This window comes from Rattus rattus, chromosome 11 (genome assembly GCF_011064425.1).
Source record: "Rattus rattus isolate New Zealand chromosome 11, Rrattus_CSIRO_v1, whole genome shotgun sequence".
NCBI lineage: Eukaryota > Metazoa > Chordata > Mammalia > Rodentia > Muridae > Rattus > Rattus rattus.
The window spans coordinates 30,245,531-30,268,268 of NC_046164.1; the positions used below are offsets into that span (position 1 = coordinate 30,245,531).

The 22,738-nt window shown below is 43.8% G+C and overlaps 1 protein-coding gene across 1 annotated transcript in view; it reads left to right on the top strand.

The window, feature by feature from the left end:
- Positions 1 to 7,224, top strand: part of Cwh43 (cell wall biogenesis 43 C-terminal homolog) — a 44,638-nt gene extending 37,414 nt beyond the window's left edge. The window contains exon 15 of the mRNA XM_032916391.1: positions 6,786 to 7,224. Within this exon, the coding sequence (XP_032772282.1) occupies positions 6,786 to 6,864 (79 nt within the window). The 3' untranslated portion in view covers positions 6,865 to 7,224. The remainder of the gene's footprint in view (positions 1 to 6,785) is intronic.
- Positions 7,225 to 22,738: the final 15,514 nt, after the last annotated feature.

The following is a 22,738-nucleotide window of genomic DNA, read 5'->3' on the forward strand; positions in this document are numbered from 1 at the left end:
AAAAGCTATCTCCTTTTAAATCCAACTCTTAAGTTAGCACACAAAGTGATAGGATTCATCATGGCATTTAAAAACATATATATCATTATATTCTTATTCATTCTTTCCCCCACTGCCATTTTCCAACTCTCCTTCCCCTGGACAGTGTGATAAGAATTCTGTCACACGGACTTATTAATTACTGTCTCTTCCCTACCTCTTCACCCTCCTTATGTCTCTTCCCCCCTCATGTTCCCCTTTATAACTTTCATTACACACATTCACACACATGTACACACATGCACATAAAAATGCACACACATATAGATGCACATGGCATGGGCATGCACAGGAACATGCGTGCTCACACAGATGAACACACACATACATATATAGACACACTCACACACGCATGCACAAGCATGCACACACATACAGATGCACATGCCATGGGCATGCATGGGAACATGTGTGCACATGCAGGTGAACACACACATACATATATAGACACACTCACATGTGCACACACATGCATGCACACACATACATATATAGACACACTCACATGTGCACACACATGCATGCACACACATACAGGTGCTCACGGCATGTGCACACTCACAAATAGGCACACAGAGAGATGAACACACACATACATAGACACACTGTATTTCACACATTAAGCATGGGGTGTCTGTCCTTTCTGCACCTGGCTTATTGTGTTTAACGTAACGATTTCCGGTTGCGTCTACTTTCTGAAGGCATGATTTCAGTTTTTCTCTGACTGAGTAAAACTCCATTGCGTGTATAGACCACAGGTTGACAGACACTGAGGGAGGTTCCATTCCATAACTAAGGTGACTAGAGAGGTAACATGCATGCATTGCAGGGACCGCAGTGCCATGTCCGGTTTATATATAGTCTTGTGGGTATGTACCCAGGAGAGCTGTAGATGGGTCAGTGGCAGTTCCAGGTTTCGCCTCTGAAAGCCTCCACGCTGATCTCCACGGTGGCTCTACACATTTGCACTGCCCCCAGCAGAGCAGAAGTATCCTTCTCTCCCCACGTCTTCCCCAGCATCTACAGGCATTTACTTTCCTGACAGGAGTCATCCTGATTGCAGTAAGCTGGAATCTCCAGCAGTTTTAATTTTCATTTCCCATATGATTAAGGGTATTGAGTACTTTTTTTCAAATATTTTGTTGGCTTTCTGTGTTCTTTTGAGAACCATCTATTCATTTAATTAGCTCAATTTATTGGTTGGATGATTTTTGATATTTATTTGATGCAGTTCTTCCATGTATTCAAGACACTAATTACCTGATTGATGAACAGTTGGCAAAGGTTTGGTTTTTTTTTGTTTTTTTTTTCCCCTTCGGAGCTGGGGACCGAACCCAGGGCCTTGCGCTTGCTAGGTAAGCGCTCTACCACTGAGCTAAATCCCCAACCCCAGGTTTTTTTTTGTTTGTTTGTTTGTTTTTTTAATTCTGGAGGTTTCCTCTGTATCCCAGCAATGGTTTCGTTGGCTGCACAGAACAGTTGAGTTGTATACAGTGCTGCTGGCCAGTTCTGGTTATTTTCTGTACTGCTGGAGTTCTATCAGGAAGCCCTCTCCCTGCCTGCCTCTTCAAGTGCTTTACTTAGATTTTACTTATGTCTCAAAGGTGCAGACTTACATCCTGGTCTCCAGCCAGTTCTGAATTGCTTCTGGAGCAGAGGGAGACCCTAGTTTCATTCTTCCACATGTGGAAATTCAGTTTTTCTGAATCACTCGTTAAAGAAACTACCTTTCAACAACCAGTATGTGCTGTCCCTTGATCTTAGCCGTTCTGATGGGTTTGAGGTAGAATCTCAGAGTTGTCTTGATTTGCATTTCCCTGACGACTAAGGACATTTCTTTAAGTGCTTCTCAGCCACTAGAGATTCCTGTCTTGAGAATTCTCTGTTTAGCTCTGTGCCCCATTTTTAAAATCGGGATATTTGAGTTCTTTGTAAATTTTAGATATTAGTCCTCTGTCAGATGTAGGGTTGGTGAAGATCTTTTCACTGTCATTTTGTCCTATTGAAGATCTTTTCCCAATCCGCAGGCTGTCACTTGTCTTAGTGATGGTGTCCTTTGCCTTATAGAAGCTTCTCAGTAAAAGTGCTCCCAGCCTCTGGGTGTGGGGCTTCCTTTCTTAGTGCATGCCCATGCTTGAGCAGGGCTTCCTGTAACGTACTTGCCCGCATCTGTTTCCTTCCCTGCTTTCTATACAGACCCCTCCTCACTTTGAGGCTCCGCCCAGGTAAATTCAAGCTTTCTGATTTGTCTGTGGTCGTCCCTCGTTCTCAGGGTGGCTTAGCTTTAAACTCTAAGTTCCTTGCCAGATGACACCGACCTCCACCCCTCCCGATCATACAGGGTAGGGCGGAAGGAGTCTTCTCCACTGCTGACCGTCGAGATGCTCAGAGGAGACACCGTCGCACCAAAACCTCCAACTGGTTTTGAGGTTTTTGTGAGCACGAGGGGAAGATGACTAATTCTCTTTTTACTGGGGCCACCTGCTTCCTTCCTGCTTGGGGTTTCTGTTTTTCCTCTCTCCAGGGGAAGCCACACAGAACTGGGTAGCACAAGGCTGGCTTCCTATTATTGCCGGTGCCACCACCGATCTTTCTCTCAGTGCATTTTAGCTGTTCTGTCAGTACCCTTGTGAATTTCCAAAGCTCTTCCTCTCTTTGGTAAACTATACTCACCACCCCCCACTCCAGCCTTTCTTTCTTCCCTTCCCCTATTCTCTTCCCTTCCTCTCTCGGGATCTATAGCCCAGCTTCACTCGATAGACAAAGACGTCCTTGGCCCCCTGATTGTTCTGCATCCGTCTTCATGGCTGTAGTCACAGGCCCACGCTAAGTGTGTGCAGTGCTGGTACTGAACTCCAGGCTTCCTGTATGCAAGGCAGGCACTACTACTGGAGCTATAGCCCCAGCCCCAGCCTGAGCATAGTCTTTCTTATGCTGTCGCTTCCCTTTACCAGGTCACAGAGAGGCAGCATTAGTCGGCCATCTTACAGGATCATCTCCTTCCTGTGATTCTACCTGTGTTTCCTTGGTTAATGATCGGTAGCACTTCCCCACTATAACTGTCAGCTGTTAATTAAACACTTTTTGTTTGTTTTTTGAAAAAAGTCTATTTAGCACATGTTGTTTTTTTGGTCAGGTTTTCTTACTACAAAATTCTGAGCTAATAAAATGTGTTTATGTTACGGGCTCTCCTCCTCCTCCTCCTCTTCCTCCTCCTCTTCCTCCTCCTCCCCCTCCTCCTCCTCCCCCTCTTCCTCCTCCTCCTCTTCCTCCTTTTTCCAAGTTCTTGGTAGAGTCTGAAGCATGGGGGCAGGGTAGATAACTGACCCCGTCTCCTGCCTCATCGCTAAGCTGTTTATATTTTACGCTTCTTTAAAATCTAGTCCTGGTGGTTGCATGTTTCTGTGAATGAATCCGTTTCCAGGTTATCCAGTTTGCTGGTGTATAATTACTCATGGTAGACTCTGGTGGTCTGCATTTCTGTGATATCTTTCACTCACAGTTTTATTGGGGTTTCTCTTTATTTAATAATAAAGCGTGGCTAAAGGTTTACCAGTTTTAAAATTTTTTCAAGAGGCTGACCCTCACTCTCTTTGATCTTCTGTTTTTCTATCTTTTCACTATTTTGCTCCCATATTTTTTAATTCATATTTCTCACATCATCTCTGGCTTGTTTGTTTATTTTGTTTTGTTTTTTCTTCCTCTTGATTACTACAGCACAAAGTTTAGCTCTTTACATCTTTCCTCCTGAATTCAGACAGGTTTTGCCACAGATTTCTCTCTTAAAACCAGTCTTACTAGTTTTGGTATGTTGTATTTTTTTTAAATGCACGTCAATATTTATTTTTTCTTTTTTTTATTACTTTTCTGAGTCATTGGTTATTTGTGAGTATGTTGTTTTAATTCATATATATACATATATATATATATTTATGTGTATTATGCAATTTTATCTCCGGACACCGATTTTCAGTTTCATGCCACTATGTTTAGAAAAGATAGTTGATATGGTTCAAGTGTTCTTAAATTTATTTAGACTGCTCTGTGGCCTAACAAAGGATCCATTCTGGGGAATGTTCCATGTGTGACTTTGGAATGTGTTTAGTCTGCTCCTGTACTATTCTGTGTATCTGTGGAGTTCATTTTGCAGAGTTGTGTGAGCTCCATCCTGCACGTGTTGTTGACTTCTATTGATGCCGTCCTTTGGGGTCTCCCCTTATATACTTATGTGCTTTGATGTAAAGTGTGCATATAATCACAGTTACATTCCATTGATGAGCCGAGTCCTTTATTATTATATAATGACCTTCTTCGTCTCCTGTGACAGTTTTTGACTTATCATCTATTTTCTCTGCTATGAGCACAGCCATCTTGTTCTCTCTTAGTTGCCATTTGAATGGAGTATCTTTGCAGCCATTTGATTTCAGGTTGTGCAAGCTAGTAACACTAAATTGAATTGTATGGACAGCCTAAAGTTGGATCTAAACAATCAAACAAACAATCAAAATTCATTTAACTTTGATCTGTTTCATGGGTGGAGAATTTAATCCATTTATACTTAAAGTAGTTGAAGGAAAGACCTTACAGAATTTCCATTAAACAATATTTTTGGTGGCTTTGAGTTTCTTTTATTGTATTCTTCCTTTCCTGATGTCTTCCTTTTTGACTTGATTTATCCTTCGAGGATTTTCTTTGTAGTTACAAGAGACTTATACAAAACAGTACATAACTCTCGAAGACCATATCTCCCCTTTTCCCTCCCTGCCCTCCTCTTTTTTTTTTTAAGATTTCTCCTTCTATCCCACCAGAAAGAGGCATGGTTGTGAGCCACCATGTGGTTGCTGGGAATTGAACTCCCCCTCAGGCTCTTTGACCATCTCTTCTCTCTTCTATCATCTCCCCTCAAATTTGTTCTCTCTCTCTCTCTCTCTCTCTCTCTCTCTCTCTCTCTCTCCTCACTGAGCCCGTTTGGTGTCTGTATGTATATGGGTAGGTAGATGAGGAAAGATAACCTCTCAGGGATTGGAATCCTGAAGAGAACTTATTTTCTCTCCCCCGGAAGCCATCAACTAACACCAAAGACCTTTGAAAATGCTACACGGAAACATACTACTGTAGAAGCTTTCTAATATAGAGTTTAAACAGACCATGATGGGATAAAATCTCCCCGAGACACCATGGGCTATCACATCAGAAGCCCAGCGTCAGGTATGGGTTTATCCTTTTGAGTTGTTGGTCAGTAGAGTCCCGTAGACCACCCTAGCCCAAACACCACAGGCTCTTGCCATTGCTCTTGGTTACTGTTAATAATCTGATGGTAAGACATCACATACCTGAGTCATGGGATATGTAGTAACCTAGGAGCCTCATCTCTACGGACAAGCTCTCACTGTGTCAGAGGTTCTATTTATATCACAGTAATCTTACACGCCTGTGACCACTGTGACCTATGATAATGATTAGCCTGCCCATTGGTACAGTAGTGTGTGAATGATATGGAAGCAACCATTTTATTGACGAAGCAATTCCTGTATGTTGTGTTTCATACATGTTAATAAATGACTGGGTGAGGTATATGTCTTTCTAGTACATTTATCATGCACCTGGATTCTTCAGCTTGTGTCAAGTTATTTTTGTACGTGGATAGTTGTGTGAACTGATGTTTCTGTGAGGGTGTGAGCACGGAAAGCCTCAGTGTGTCACCTCACTGACCTCACACAAAATATATATTGCATTTATATACCATGCAATAATGCCAATCTAGTGAATGTAAGGAAAAAAGTATAAAATGATCTATACACACACACACACACACACACACATGTCCTATTTGTGACTCTGGTGTTACTCATCCACCTAGTATGTTGTGAACTTCCTTCCACAATAATTTCTTTGAAATTTTCATGATTGCATTCATTGACGGACGCATTCCATTTTAGATCATCAGTTTAAGTTGATCTTGCACATTGATTCCTCATTATTACAGAAAATCTCCCAGGAGCTCTTTCTTACATCTTTGGACACGTTCCTTCTTCTTTTGTGAGGGTTTAGTTGTAGATAAAGAGCAACAGAATCAAGGTCCTGTACATTTTTACTGTTTCTCCACCATCACCCTGACACGGTGAAGTAAACAGACTCCTGCCATCTACACCACAGAGACTAGTGGGCTATCATGGCTGCCCATAAAGAAAAGCAAGTCCATGGTCTCATATGCTGTGCTCCTAGCTCTTGGTACCTGGAGTATTACATCATATTGACCAGTAGTCATATTGATTAGTAATCTTCAGGGAAGCAAAGGGAATTTGCAACACACAAGCACTTGAGGGTAATTTGGAAGCTCTGAGCCGAGGCAGATTTTATATAGGTGCAAATAAACATGGATAAGCCTTCAGGCACCTTGATCCCTTTGCATGTAAGGTAGGTAGTACTCAAAGCCTAGAGAGAAAGCTCACACATGTCCCAGCAGGATTATCAGCTAATGATCCCTGAACACTTGTGCTTTTGAAATGATCTGTCACCAGGAAGGAGCTTGGGAGTGAAAATTTCAACCCACCTTTCCCATAAACCCTTTGTAATTTCTGTTTCACTAAATTCATCACTTGGTATTTTATGCTTGGCTTTAACCAATACTCATGTGTGATAAGAAGATTTGAAAAGTACGGTAGCTTATGATTGACGTGTTCCATAAGAACACCTTATTCTACCTTTCCGAATAGTTTTCCATGTCTGTTCTTTTCTTTTCTTAGATTTGGCTCCTACAAAGAAGGACACAATCACGAGAACAACCATCATTTTCACATGAATACACCCAAGTACTTCGTGTGAACCATTTTAGACAAGAAGTCATCATCGAACGGGGAAATATGTAACAGCCCAAATTAGAGTTTAATGAAAATGGGAGAATACACATGAAGAATCTCAGGAGTTAAAAAAAAGAAAGAAAGAAAAGAAAAAGAAAAAGATGACATCATGCAATGAGACTTCCATAAATCATAAGCTATGCTGCTTAATAAAGGCATCCCTCTGATGTACTTTTGTTTAGAAACAGAAGTGCAATTCTATAAGAAAGCTGAGCTCAGGCCTGGAACTGGAGCTTGGTGGTAAAGGGGTTGCCTCGTGTGCATGGGGCCCTAGTTTCAGTTCCCAGCACTGCCAGAAATAAAGCGGAGAGGACACAGGAAAAAAAGAAACCACTGACTTGTGATTATTTCAACAACACTTGGGCTGGGGAAGATGGTTCCGCGGGTAAGTAACTTGCTGTGCAAGCATCAAGACCTTGTCTTGAGTTTGGGTCACCAGCACCTCTGTGAAATCCCAGCTGTGGCAGCATTCCTCCATAACTCCAGTGTTGGGAGGTGACAGAAACAGGTCCTGGGGGTCAGTAACCAGCTCATCTAGCCAGTCAGTGAGTGCCAAGCTCAGTGACAGACTTGTCTCGAAAAATAAAGTGGAGTGTGATAGAGGAAAACACTTGATGTTAACGTCTGGCTTCCACATGTACAGAACACGCATGCACACACATACACATGCACACACATGCACACGTGCACACATCCTACTGGTATAAATAAAATAATTGTATTTCTATCAGTAATCCTGGAGAAAGACAATATGAATGAAATAATTTCTGCAGTGTTTTCAGACACATTGTCCAGCACACAGTTAAAGACGCTGAGTCAAAATCACCATCCATAGAAGCAACAGAAGCGAAAAGCCGACCTACCTAACGAAGCTTCAAGTACGGGTTTATCAGATGCAGCCTCCAGAGTAAATGCAATTTCCAGGTTTAAGGGGAAGCCAAGTTGGAACATTTTGGCAAGAAACTAAAAGTGTGAAGACTTACCTAACAGATTGGAAAAGAGAAAAATAAATTCTAGAACTCTAAAAAAAAATTACAACTGAAATAAAAAAATTCACTGAAATGATTTAACATCAGAAAAAAAAAAACAACAAAGTTGGAGGAAAGTTGTGACCTGGAAGATAGGTCAGAAAACAAAAACAAAATCCCACTGATCCATGAGTTGGAAAGACATAAGGACAAAACTCAAACGCACTGTACACAGACATCACTGTTATCTCTACAAATACACATACTGTTGACACCATTGATACTTTAAACGGCAGTGTGCTCTGTTCAAATCAAGTACCCATCTCCAGCTACACGAGTGTGTAACACTAGTGTTACGTAATCTCTTTTGATTCATGCCTCTTACCCCAGTGCCTCTTACCACCCTGGCTTCACTGATGTTGGCTGTTGCTCGACTCCAGGATAAAAGAATGGCCCTGGCAGTTTGGGCGTATGCGTGGGGGAGAGTTGTGGCTAACCAGTTTCTCTTTACAGCCCAGGCAGTGCATTGCAGTGGAGATGGAGAGTCCAGCCTATGGTCAGTGGTGGGGCTGCCATCTTGATAACCGATGGTAGATGCTTTAGAGATAACGGTACCGCGATTGAGCTCATTAAAGACTGTTGTAATCTGTGAGCTCAGCACAATGGCATGTGGTCTTAGCAAGTCATCTATAGAGATTAAATGACTTCTACAGAAATCTGCGGGCCTCTTGCTAATACTAACACCAGAGCCAGTGTTCTGTGGTTAAGTCCAGGATCATGAGCTGTTCTGGGACCTAACTCCTTCCCTATGTAGAGGACAGCATGCAAATCACTCCTGTTAAAACACTATATAAATATTTCTCCAGTATTTTTCCATAACAGAAACTTCCTAATAATATCTCTGTGAACACTTTCTAATGTTTTTTGGAACTTATCCACTTTCTTTTTTCTTACAAAGTGCTGCTGGCTGACAAGACATTATGGTTGGTTTTATATTTTTCTTAAATTTAAGATGAGAAAAACACTTTCTCTCTCTCTCTCTCTCTCTCTCTCTCTCTCTCTCTCTCTCTCTCTCTCTCTCTCCTGTTCCCATTTATTTTTGATGTGCTACTTTTAAGCTTTTACTTTTTTTCTATTGAAATATAACGCTGGCACATCTTTATCGAGTGGACTCCCATAGCTTGACACAGGACGGCAATGTATGACAAACTAACCAGGGTGTAAAGCACTTCTGTAGCCTTGGATATCAGTCAGTTTTATGTGCCAGGAATTTTCTATACAGCAGCCATTTGGAAATGATCATGGATTAGTTTAACCAGTATCTACAGTGCCGTGCTATAGAGACCCAGACCTGCACTTCAGTGCCTTCTACGTGGCTACTTTCTGCTTCTCCCACACTTCCCAGTCTCTAGTGCCCACGACTCTGCTTCCTCCTTCTACATGATTGAAGTTACAATTTTTATTAAATTATTCTTGGACAATTCATACATGCACATACTGAAGTCTGGTTACTCTCTCCTTCCCACTGCTACCTCTCTCTTTCTATTCTCACCCCTCTCTTCCCAACCCCAACCTTCTCTTCCCACTCCCACCCCTCTCTTCCCACTCCCCACCCCTCTCTTCCCACTCCCACCCCTCTCTTCCCAACCCACCCTCCTTCCCACTCCCACCCCCTCTTTCTCTTCCCCTCCCACCCTCTCTTTTCCCCCCCCACCCTCTCTTCCCACCCACCCCTCTTCCCACCCCATCCCTCTCTTCCCCCCCACCCCTCTCTTCCCACCCCCACCCATACCCCCACACTATCCCTTTCTAATGTTCATGATTATCCATTTTGTTACACACGTAGCTTAACCAGGGCCATCTGTGACACTGGACTATGATGTTAAATTAAAAAGAGAAGGGGCTTATCTGCAATACATGGCAATAATGAATTTATCTTGTCTTAATCATTTGGGCCAGTAGCCTTACTTGTCCATAGAATTTTTTCTTCTTCTTGTGACTTCAAGTTTAACTGTGCCTAAAAATATGAGATGGAAAACTTCAGAACTAAACATAGATGTAAAATTGGATGGTGTTCCGAGTCGTGTGGTAAACCGCATCTCTGCCTAGCGCATGCGTTCACACTGTATATGCTACTCACCCTTTACTCAGCAGCTGCCTCGATGATCAGATCCACTGTCACAGAACACGGTGTATTTGCGTGAGCCCTTCCTGAAATCTTTAAAGTTTTATTTATTTATGGAGGGGGGTACGAATGCCACGGCTCACATATGGAGGTCAGAGGACAATTTGTGGGAGTTGGGTCTTGTCTAGTTGGACCTACTACGCAGATCCAGGGAATGAAAGTCAGGTCATCAGACTTGGTGACAAGTGCATCTAACCACTGAACCATCCCATTGACCTACAAATTTTGTTTTCATAATGTTACCAAAGAGCAAGAGGACGGCTGCTGGCAATGTAGATATGTTAAAGAGAAAAGTGTTTCCTTTAAGGGAAGGGGGGCAGGGAAACACCACAAGAGACTTTCAAGGAGACTGCATATACTTAATTTGTTATTGTACTATACTGTGGTAATATTATTCTGTTTTACTTTTGGTTATTTTTATGAAATCACTGTGCTTGACTTAGAAATTAATATCTATATAAGAGATAATAGGTATGTAGGTATAGACTAAGACATGATAGATAGATAGATAGATAGATAGATAGATAGATAGATAGATAGATAGATAGTTAGATACACAGAGTTTGGTACTATTTGGGGGGTCAGGCATCTGCTGAAGGTCTTGGGATATATATCGCTTATAAGTAAGGGTAAGGGGGAGCCTGTGCTATCTACTGTGATTCCCATGGGTTTGGAGAGTATTTGATTACTATGATTACAGCTTTCTACACTCTAATATCAATGCCATTTAATGTGTCTATTCTCTCTTATAGAATTAGTCTGTATTCAGGAGCTTTTAAGAGTGAATGCCTTTAGTTCACTTCAATTCATGAGCTGCAAAATAATTAAAGACCCTGGAGGCCACTTGGAGCTAGCTGTGGGGGTGTACACCTGACACCCAGCACCAGGGAGTCCGAGGCAAGAGAATTGTGAGTTTGAGGTTAGCCTGGGTTACAGAGTAAGTCCCAGGTTAGCCTCCATCTTGGGCTAGACAGTGAAATGCACTCCCAAAATAAACATCAAAATAAAAAAGAAACAATTAAGAAAAAATGGGAGGCACCTAGCCAAGCATTGACTTGAGACAAATAATCAGACATGTTCAAAACAGTCCTCTGCACTCAATTTCTAGGCGAAATAGGCAAATCTTTAGAAAATATTCCCACAACACCCCCTCCAAAGGGCTGGAAGGGTAACAGAAGCCTGAGAATTCAGCTCTTTTTTTTTCCCCAGGTGAGAAAACAGAATCTTGAGGCCTGAGGCAACTTGTGCAAAGACAAGACTGATGATAGAAATTAGGACATCTGGTCTAGCTTTCCATCCTCTACATCACACACACACACACACACACACACACACACACACACACACACAGAATATATATTATATATATGTATATATATATACATATACTAAAAGAACATCAGAGAAAGTATTTTCAGGGCAACTGTGAGGACTGGATATATAGTTCAGACTTGCATACTATGAAAAGTGACATTTCTGAATACCAATTTAGCCGCCATCCAAGGCCCTGGTATCTGAAGGGGTTAGTACTTGGGTTGAGGCAGGCTCATGCGTGTGTCAAACACATTGTAGCATCTGGCCCCAGCTCCTCATCCAGTCAGGATAGATACTTGCTTTTCACCTACAGCCTGTTTCTTACTCCTTCCTTCTTGCCCCAGTGCTACCACAAGCCGGCTTCTCAATCTTAGGAGACCCCTCTCCCAGCACCCTCTTTGACTTTATTTTTCTCCTTTATTTTGTGAGTTCTGCTGTTGACATTCCATGGGAAATTTACTGCCCTGTCTAATGAGGCCTCCTGAGAAGCGGCTACTCCCTGGCTCCATGATCATGGGCAGTTTGCTTGACTGACTGGTTAGTTCCAGAGGTCACGCCTCTCACCAGCTCCTTTGCTTTTCCCTCCAATTTTGTTATCTCCCTAAGAGACGAGGACTTTGCTTCTGGTACATTCTAAAAGGACAGAGTCAAGATTTCCTGTGTGGCTGAGGACTTAGCTTGCTGTTCCTATGGAGGGACCAACAGGGTGGAGGTCTAACTGTTCTTGCTTTAGTCATGATGACTTTTCTGAAAGAAGAAATCAAAGCTCTTCGAAGCATTTTGATGGTATTTTTTTAATGAGCAGAAACTCTCACCATTAGTATTACTATAAATCCATTATATATACATATATACACACATATATGTATATAAATATATACATATATACACATATTTGTGTATAAATGTAAATATATGTGTGTGTTTGTGTGTGTGTAAAAAATGTAAAAAGAAATAGAAATAGTTTCTCCTTGTACTTCCTCTCTCTACCTGATGAGTGAGGTAAGGTGCATGCTGGGTACAGTGGCATCGTGCCGTTATGACAGCTGTCACATTTAGAGTTCTCAATGAATAGTGGGCCTTCACATAAAATCCCGAACCCTTGCTTCTCCACAGGTGCTCCATGTGGTAGACACTGTGTTTACCTTTCTTTTGCTAAGAAATCGAGGCTGGGGGTGCCTGAGCTTTGTGCTTGTGTCTCTTGCCTCTGACAAGAGAAAGGGCAGTCAGTGAGTCTCCTGGACCTGGAGCCTGTGTCAATCACGGGGCCACCGCTCTACAGGGCTTGAAGGCAAACATTTGCTGACCGTTTCCTTGCGTTATCTCTGCACCAAAAAGACAAATGGAGCCTGTGCCATCTTAAAACTCTTCTCCCAACATCCGATAAGCTTTTATCTGGGTGAATATATTATTTTGTGATATTTTTAAAAGTGACTGCATGACGTTGGTCGTGAGGATTTTTTTTCCTTTTCTTCTCATCTTACGAGGTTACCTGGTACACAGTCACGGCGTGTTGGCAATCTGTTGACTTTTTGTGGTATGATTCATTTGGGCAAACACATTTTGAGTTGCAAACCCTCACCTTATGAATAGAGTTACAGAACATAGTCCTGTCAGGAGTTGAGGTTTCCTGAACTCTTTCCTAAGATGCGAGGCAACTGTAACAGGCCGGGGCTAGATTTCAAGAGAGAGTCCTGGCATTCTCCAGAGGAGGTGACTTGATTGAGTGACTTGCCCACACAGTACATTGTGTAGGTGGGGAAGGAGACCCCAGAGTCCAACACCAGTGGGTCCTTTGCCCTGTAGCCATGCATACATTTCTGAACACCTTGCTGCCCACAAAGAACAACGTAACACATTGCTACGGCTTTTTAAAAAATCACTGCCTGCCCCCCCTTCAAAGTAAGTTACTGGGGACAGGATTGAGGACCCTTGAGGACTCTGTCTGTCTCTCTATCTCTGCTGGTGTCTCTGCAGTGCTTGTCTCTTCCCATTTCACCACTGACCTTTCCGACGTGGGACCTGGAGAGGCAGCAATGGGGGACATGAGAGGCCTTTTCCATTAAGCGGCGGGAGGCAGGACATTGGGATGGATTTTGCCTTTAGTGTTCAGATTATCTTGCCTTCTGAGTAACCGAGGGGGTTCTTGGTCCGTGACTAAAACCACTGTGGATTTAGATGCGTGGGGTTGGGGATATAAGGAATAAATAACAGGTGGAGAATGAGGGTGAAGTGATGATTTTTTAAATTTTTTAAAATTTATTTATTTTTACCCTCCAGACTTTATTCCTCTCCTGGTCTACCCCGAGACTGTCCCACATCCCATACCTCCTCCCCGCACCCCGCTTCCTCCCAGTCTCCACTAGGATGTCCCCACCCCATACGCCCTACCAGACCTCTAAACTCCCGGTGGCCTCCAGTCTCTTGAGGATTAGGTGCATCTTCTCTGATTGAGTCCAGACCCCTGGAGTCCTCTGTTGTGTAAGTGTTAGGGGCCTCACCTCAGCTGGTGTATGCCGTCTGGTTGGTGATCCAGTGTCTGAGAGATCTCGGGGGTCCAGGTTAACTGCTGGTCCTCCTACAGGGTTGCCCTTCTTCTCAGCTTCCAGATTTCCCCTAATTCAGCCAGAGGGGTCAGCGGCTTCTGCTCATTGGTTGGGTGCACATATCTGCATCTGACTCTTTCAGCTGCTTGTTGGGTCTTTTGGAGGGCTGAAGTGATGTTTTGACTATACTCCTTAGCTTACAGGCGTTTCCGCTAGGCTCCTCCCAGGGACCTAGCAACAGCTTATGTCATTACCTGGTGCAGGTGCCTCTCCAGCTCTCTCTTTTACTCGCTTTTTGTTCCCACGTGTTCCATCTGGCCTCTCTTTCTCTCTTTTTGTCCTTCTTTCTGTCCCCGCTTCTCTACCCTCATGGATCCGTTCCCTCTGTCTGCCTCTACCCCTTCTCAAATTTTCTCACTCCCCTCCCTTCCCCCAAATAAACCTCTCTTATACCAGGTCTATCACTTGGTGTGATTTCTCAGGGGGGGGGGGCTTGGCATGGGCCCGCTAGGTGTCCCGGCCCACTGCCACGTTGTATTTCATAACAATATCAATCAGTCCTTAAACTGAGACATTGTCCCTGGAAAGTAAGAGCACATTTCGCAGCAACTTTCTTGCCCAGTAACAATGATTCTCTTGAGGCAGGGTTTCAGTCTCCTTAGGACAGTGGTTCTCAACCTTCTTAATGCTTCAACCCCTTAAATCAGTTCCTCTTGCTATATGATCCGCAACCATAAAATTATTTTATGGTTGCTACTTCATAACTATAATTTTTCCACTGTTATGAATCGTAATGTAATTTCTGATGGGTCTTAGGCGACCTCTGTGAAAGGGTCATTTGACCCGGAAGGAGTCACTGCCCATGAGAACCACCGGGCTAGGAGTTCTTTATGCAGTGTGGGGTGACCTTGAACTCACCAAAGCCCTTTTGCTTCCTGGGATTACAGGGAGCCACCACACTGGACACAATGTTTCTTTTTCCACCCCGCATCTGCTGCTCTGCTCAGCTGTAGGAAGTCCTGCCATTATCTAACAGGAGGCTCTTTGTCTTTACTGGTAAACTCTTTCCACTTTCCTTTATCTCAGACCATCAGAAGAAACTTCTTTTCCTTGGTTGAAGCAGAGGCAACACCAACCTTTCCCCTGGTTCTTGTTAAAGCAGAATCTTTTCAGAACATCCTGGAGATTTAATTCCCTTCTCTAAACCTTTGCAAACACCTCCTTCCTTCAAAGCTCTGGGATTTGTCTTATTCACTGCCTAGAGGCCTTTTTTATTTTACACCAAATGACCACACGCTGAAGAGAATCTGGAGAAACCGGACTGTACAGAGGGATACCCCTCCAGGCACTCCCGGCTATAGCTCCGAGGCCTAGCACATCAGGTACACAGAGCCTGGACTTCAAAGGTACCACAAACTCAAATTCGATCAAAGCACTACTCACCCAGAAGGTTGTGCTTTGTGGCTGTCACGTCCAGTGTTGCAGCCCCTAGAACTCTCATGAAAGAAACAGAGGGCTGCAGAATGCATTGTATTGAAAGTGATGGCGGCTGTTCTCACCAAGGGAAGGAAACGAAGGTGAAGGAAAGATTACAAAAGCCGAGCCAGGCAGAAAAGGAAAGCAGGTGTCTGAGCATGGTGGGGAATGTATCATTGGTGGGAGCACCAGCGAGCTCACCCTCCTCATCTTACTGGCAGTGTGGGAGGCCTGGGCAATTTCTGTGGGTTTTCTTCTAGCTGGTCTCTCTGCCTCCGGTTAGTACAATGGGTTTGCAAACAATGTTTCTTCTAGATCTGCCTGAGAAAACTCGCTGGGTGCAGGAAAAAGTATTCATTAGAGAGAAGAGGGAGGGAGGGGGAGGGGGAGGGGGAGGGGGAGGGAGAGGGAAGAATGTTTGCATGTGTACGTCCAGGAGTCTGAATATCAGGTATCATCCTCCATTGCTTTCCCTCATAGTTTTCAAGACAGATTCTCTCACTGAACCTGGAACTCACTGATTGAGCTCACTGAATGACTCAGCAAATCCCCAAACTGCCTCCCTTTTCCAGCACTTGGAAGATAGGCATGTATGCAGATGTTTTTAGGTGCATGCTGGGCCATCAAACTCAAGTTCTCACGCCTGCCTGGCAAGCATCGTACCAACGGAATCCTCTCCTCACTGTACCTCATCGTGTTCTAATATTCTGAATTTCTACCTTCAGGTTATGTTTAAAGTGATGCCTTCGAGGAGATCACCACAGGCAGAATCAGTATTTCCTGTTAAAATGCAAATTCTTAACATCTCAGTCCCATCTCAGTCCTACTGCAGGTTGGAAATTCTGGGAGATCTGTGCTTCCAACCGCATGCGATCCTGGTAGCTGTGACTGTTTGCAGAGCAAGTGGGTTTCCAATGTGTATAGTATACATATAAATAAGTGCGCATATATAAGGATATTTAAGGTATACCAGAGCACTTACTAATGTAAGTCTGAAGACCATGCTATAGTGACAGCTGCAAAGTCTCTTAATTTCTTAATCTTGACGGGTAGCCCTGGCATGGGGTGTGGGTGTCATTTTGAGTCTTTTACTTCCTGGGTGAACTTAGGTGAATCACTTTACTCCTCTGGAGAGAAGCGTAGTGCAGTAGATGACAAATCCTTGAAGGGATCCAAGGACTTAACCGGCCAGGGCATTGAGGGACTGAAGAAAAGACCAGGACAGACATACAGAGGAGCTGGGGCGGGGTGAAGCCACAGAACCTTGGGAGTGTGTTTATTATATACAGTTGAGCAGTTACTGTATACAGCTGAACAAGGCTTATTACATAGCAATGAACAAGAGGCAGAGTTACCGTGTACATCAAGGGGACAGGGTCAGCTAATCTCAGCAAGAGTTGTCTCTATAGGGGAGCAATCTCATAGAAATAAGCGCCGAGAAAGCTATAGTGGACATTGTCTATACATACTATGTGATGGTTTGCATGTGCTTGGCCAAGGAAGAGACACTATTAGAAGGTGTGGCCTTGTTGGAGGAAGTGCGTCACTGTGGGGTGGGTTGGAGACCCTCCTCCTAGCTGCCTGAGGATGCTCAGTCTGCTCCTGGCTTCCTTTGGGTGAAGATGTAGAACTCAGCTCCTTCTGCACCATGCCTGCCTGGATGCTGCAATGCTGCCATGCTCCCGCCTTGATAATAATGGGTTGAACCTCTGAACCTGTAAGCCAGCCTCAATTAAACGTTGTCCTTTATAAAACTTGCATTGATCATGGTGTCTGTTCACAGCAATAAGACCCTAACTAAGACACACTATCAATATCTGCACTTGGGTCCACAGAAGGCTTCGCCCTCCCTCGGAGCCTCCCCCAATCCCCCAGGGGAAAGGTTTTGTGTCTTTTCATGGGTCTGGAGCTAGAGTCCTTGACATGGTAATGCCCACACACAACGCACAGTCACCCAGGACTTCCTTCTCTCCTCCACTCCCTACAGTGAGAGGTTACCCTGCCGCTGCTACCCTGAGGACTAAGTGAGCTGGTACACGCTCAAAGCACTTGAGCACGAGGTAGGTGCTCAGTTTCTCTTTTCCTCTGTAGCTGGAGACCCCAAGCAGAAGTAGTTTCTATTCCCCGGCTTTATTCCATATATGGAAACCAGAACCCGGTATATTTATTACTTGTTCAGAAGCCCTGACAATTAAAGGTGGATGGGGACAGCAGTGAACAGGGTTGTCCAACATATATTTGAAAGTCACACGTAATTTCCCACCGAAACGGCAAGCTGCGGGAAACATCAGTAAATCCAGCGGCTGCCCACTGCCGCCGTTGAACATCGCGTGGCTGCAAGGAACCAGTGAGGCTGCAGGGATGTTTGCCCTGGAGAACAAAGTCTGATTCCTGCCAGGAGTGTTTCATCTTCACAGCCGGATCCAGCCGGGCCAGCTCATGGACGATTATGACAAGTTTGACCAAAGTTTTCCACTAAAGACCCCCTGCCCTCATCCACACATGAGAATTATGGGGGTGGGTGGCGGGTTTTTGCTTCACCCACAGAGGGTTTGATTCTCTGGGTAGAAAACGGGCCTCCAACGCCTCATTGTTATCAACCTTTCCAAGGAAATTGCTCACACTGCAAGTGGTCACACACAGAAAGAATTTATCTGCCCGTAACTGTGGACATTTTAGAACTGATAAACCGTGTAGAGCTCATCCGGTGTAGGATAGCTTCACGGTTTTTTTTTTTTTTTTCCTCTTAAGAGTCAAGATGATTGTTGTTAAGATAAATGCATGACACTTTCTCACTAACATATTCAGGTTTGACAAAGCTACCAGAGTCAGACAGCACTGTAAGATAACTGTCTATAATATTATATAATATATAATAATATATAATATTATATTAATATTATAATATTCACCACGGACTGAAGCATAGATACGATTTGTTTAACTTAATGCCCTCTCTCTTGAAAACGTAACAGGAAGAAAGAGTAAGGGTGAGCTTGGATGGCCTTGAATTTCTGTATGTTTCTAAAATAGTTTGTTAGTATGCACTTTATCAGTAATAGATTTCCAGAGAATACAACTTGCTCTATGACTCTTTTGTTCCTCTCTGTCTTGTGTGAGAACTTTCTAGTTCTATCTGGAAACAGGGTGTGATAGCTCCTCTTGGTTGTCAGGTTGACTATATCTGGAATGAACTAAAATCCAAAACTGGAGGGTACATCTGTGAGGGATTTTTGCTTAATTTGAAGTAGGAAGTTCCACTTCTATTCCAGATATTTGAAGCAGGAAGATACCTCTGTGCTGGAGACATTTAACCTGGGCCGTGTGGTCTGCTGGTAACCCATACAAGGACATAGAAAAAGGAAGTGTTTGTTCTTTGCCTGCCTGCCCTCCCCTTGCTAACAAGTCTATTACTTCATTGGCATTAGAGCCTATTTCTTTGGATTCCAGCAGATACTGGAGACCAGTTGAGACATCCAGTCTCATGGACTGAGCAACTATTGAATTCTTGAACTTTCCATTCATGGCCAGCCATTATTGGATTAGCTGGACCACAGCCTATAAGTCATTCTAACAATTCCCCTTTCTATATGTAGAGAGATTCATTCTGTAAGTTCTGTTATTCTAGAGAACCCTGACTACTAACACACAGAGAAAAAGACCATCATCTCTGTCAGCCAGGCATGGCCATGAGCTTTCTTGCTAACAAGATAAAAAAGGGCAACAATGTGTGACTTCCAGACAACATCCTCACAGAAAGCTCCGAAGGATTGTTTTGGTTTAAGATTGCTGCGTTTTCAGGGGCTGGAAAGGTGGTTTGTTTGGTAGAGTGCTTGCTGGGCAATAATGAAGACTGAGTTCAGATCCCCAGTAACCATGTAAAAGCCAGGGTCAGTAAAGCCTACCCTGACACTGTGGAGATGGAGACATGGAGATCCCTGGAGCTCACTGTCCAACCAGCGTCTGTTCAGTGGAAGAGAGTCTGTCTCTAAAGATTAGATGAGGATCAATGGAAGAAGACACCCAAATCAACCTCTGGCTTCTACAAGCATGTGCAGACATGCACCTACATGCACATATATACTTACATAAACATTTACATATTCACATACATATGTACATATATGTACATATATATGTGTATATATATAGATTTTTAGTTTTCAATAATCCTGTGATGTCCTTTTCCCCCCCACTTGCATCTCTCTCCATCACTCAAACAAGGGAGGGCATTACCCTCAGAAGGAGAAAATAACATCTGAGCCACAGAAAGGGGCAGGGAAAGAGACTGAACAGGAGTGGGAGGGGCCCAAGAGATGCTACCTATATCATGGGAGCCCACTATAGGGACAAACATGAAGACAGGGCTCCTTGAGAGATGATCTCTTTGGTCTCTGGGTTGCAGAAGATGTATAGTAAAAATCTTAGGGGGTGCTGGAGAGATGGCTCAGTAGTCAAGACTCGCTGCTCTTTCAGAGAACCTGGGTTCAGATCCTAGCATCAACAAAATGGCTCATGACCATTCATAAACTCTCGTTCCAAGGGATCCAATGCTCAATTCTGACCTCTGGGGACACCAGGCAGGCACGCACGTGGTGTACTTCCATACATGGAGGCAAAAAGCCTTGCACAGAAAATAAAAAGAAATCTTTAAAAAATCCCACAGGGGTATGGTAGGTCTTGGTATACACAGGACAAGATTGGAATAGGCAAGGAATTCATGACGATAACTGTGAGGAGGATGAGGAAGGTGGAAGCAGAGGATTTGCCTGTCTATGTGATTTCTAGTTTTGTTGCTTTTGATGCCAAGAACACAGTCCCTAGTCTGGAGAGTCACCTCAAAGTGTGACGTTCAAGAAAGGGGTGGGTCCAGGCCCGGTGAGCACGGCTTTGGCTGCAGTATGTATTGAGAATGACTCCAGTGGAATACAGTAAGGGCTTAGTTAGGGTTCTGTTGCTGTGAAGAGACATCATGACCATGGTGACTTGTATAAAGAAGAACATTTAATTGGGGCTGGCTTGAGTTTCAGAGGTTGGGTCTCTTGTCATCATGGTGGGAAACATGGCATCATGCAGGCAGAGACGGTGCTCGAGAAGGAGCTGAGAGTGCGACATCCACAGGCAGCAGAAGCAGAATTGTCTCACTGGGCATGGCTTGAACATATACGAGACCTCAAAGCCTGCCTCCACAGTGACACACTTTCTCCAACAAGGCTATCCCTCCTAATAGTGCTACTTCCTATGGACCAAGCACAAGTCTAGGAGAGCTATACCTATTCAAACTACCACAGTGTCTTTAACTGACATGTTATAGCCGAGAACTTCAGGCTGAGTGGCTTAAACAACAAATATATATTTCCACAGCTCTGAATTGTAGAAAGGCCAAGATCAAGATATCGGCCTATCAGCTTCTGTTAAACCTCTGCTTTCTGGCTTGCAACTGGCTAACTTCTCATCATGCCCTTGTTTGAGAGAGTCATGTAGTCTCTCTTCCTATAGGGATATTACTCTCATTAGGGGGGCCAGCATCTTTACTTCATATAAATTTAATTCCCATTCAAAGGCCCTATGACCAAACACCATTACATTGGGGGTGAGGTTTTGTGTTAGTTTGATTGGACTGACAGAGCAAAGCACCATAGACTGGTGGCCTACAAACCACTAAAATTGATTTCTCACTGTTCTAGAGGCCAAAATTTCAAGATCCAGGCATCAGTATCCTCTGAATCTGGTGAGGGCTGACTTTCTGGTTCATGGGTGTTCCCCACTGGCTGTGCACTCCTGTGATAGAACAAGCAACGAGCTCCCGAGAGATCACTTTTACAAAGACATTCATTCCACTCATGAAGAAAAGGCTGGCCATAATCACAAAATCTGCTTCTTGAGGCCATCATATTTGGGGTTAGGAAGATGAGGCCTGAGAGGCAGCTTTGTGTAAGAGCTCTGGCTGCCCTTCCAGAAGATCCCATGTGGGTTCCAAGTAGCCACATTCACCAACTCACCAGTGTCGGTAGCTCCGGTCCTCAGAGATCTGATACTCTCTTCTGGCCTCCCTAGGTACCTGTACCTGTGCGCCATCTACTCAGCCAGACACATACGTATTAACACTAGCAACATTAGGGGAAAGACACCTTCTGATCCTGGGCGGGACGAAGGGGACAAAATGTCCACTGAGGAGCAGGTGCCTCACGGTGGCCTAGGATTATGGGTTTGTGAGTTATCGCTTCAGCACCTCTAATGCCTGAAACAGCTATTTCTATATTCAAAGTAGCCCGGATGGATGTGCCTCAAGAGGAAAATATCCACAAAAATAACACATTTAGATTCTCGGCGTAGCATCAGGCGTGACAGAATACAAACTAATAGCAAGCTGGGTAAATAATAATTCATGGAGGGAATAACTTTTATGTTGCTGCCCCACAGAAAGGAGACCAGGGAAGCCTGGCATTTATGTGAGCTGACTTGATCAGAATCTTACTAAAGAGAATTCTGACCTTGACAGAATAGCTTCTCTGTAGTATCTCCACCCAGGAGGAAGCTAGGGAAGGGGCGCTTGTGGGCTTTGAACAGGGAGAGACAGGGAGTCATTTGAGAGCAAAGACTGACTGAATTTGTAAATCTGGTAAGTGACTGGAGTTGTCTCTGTTTTTTTGTTGTTGTTGTTGTTGTTCTTTTGTTTTTTGGTGATGTTGTTAGGAAATGTTTTGTTTCTTTGTTTTGTTTTTGTATACAATCTCTAGTCAGACTAGACTGGAACGTCTCCATGTAGCTTCCTCATGACTTTATATTTCTATCCTTCAAAGCGTGCACCACCATGCCTGGCTTATAGGGGACCAGGAATTGAACTCAGGGCTTCACGCATGCTAGGCAAGCTCTCTTGGTTACTCTACCAACTGAGCTACATTCCCCAGTTCAAAAGGTTTTATTTCGGAATAGATGGGCTCAAAGGAGCAGCTATTAGAATTACTTAAGTTTAGGCAGTTCGAGCTGGGCACAGGAGACTGATGGGATTTGTCTGTTTTGCGAACCTCGTTTGCCAATCACAGTTTCTACTGTGTTCTCACTGCAGCACACAGCACAGCGCCTGTGTCGGTACTCGATGACATTTGACTGAGTTAGTAAGTTATTAAAGAGAAAAAAGCAAAATTAATGCTCTCACACGCCTGACTATACAGCAAGCATATGGCAGTGGCAGCTTGCTAAACATACAGGTTCCTAAGGCTGTTCCCATAGAGTCTAATTTAGTCGGTGTCTACATCAGGTGTCCTAGAGAATCTACTGTTGACGAATGTCAGTAGAGTTGTATGGTGATGACCTTTCAGTATGGAGGCAGAGTCAGGCAGATATCTG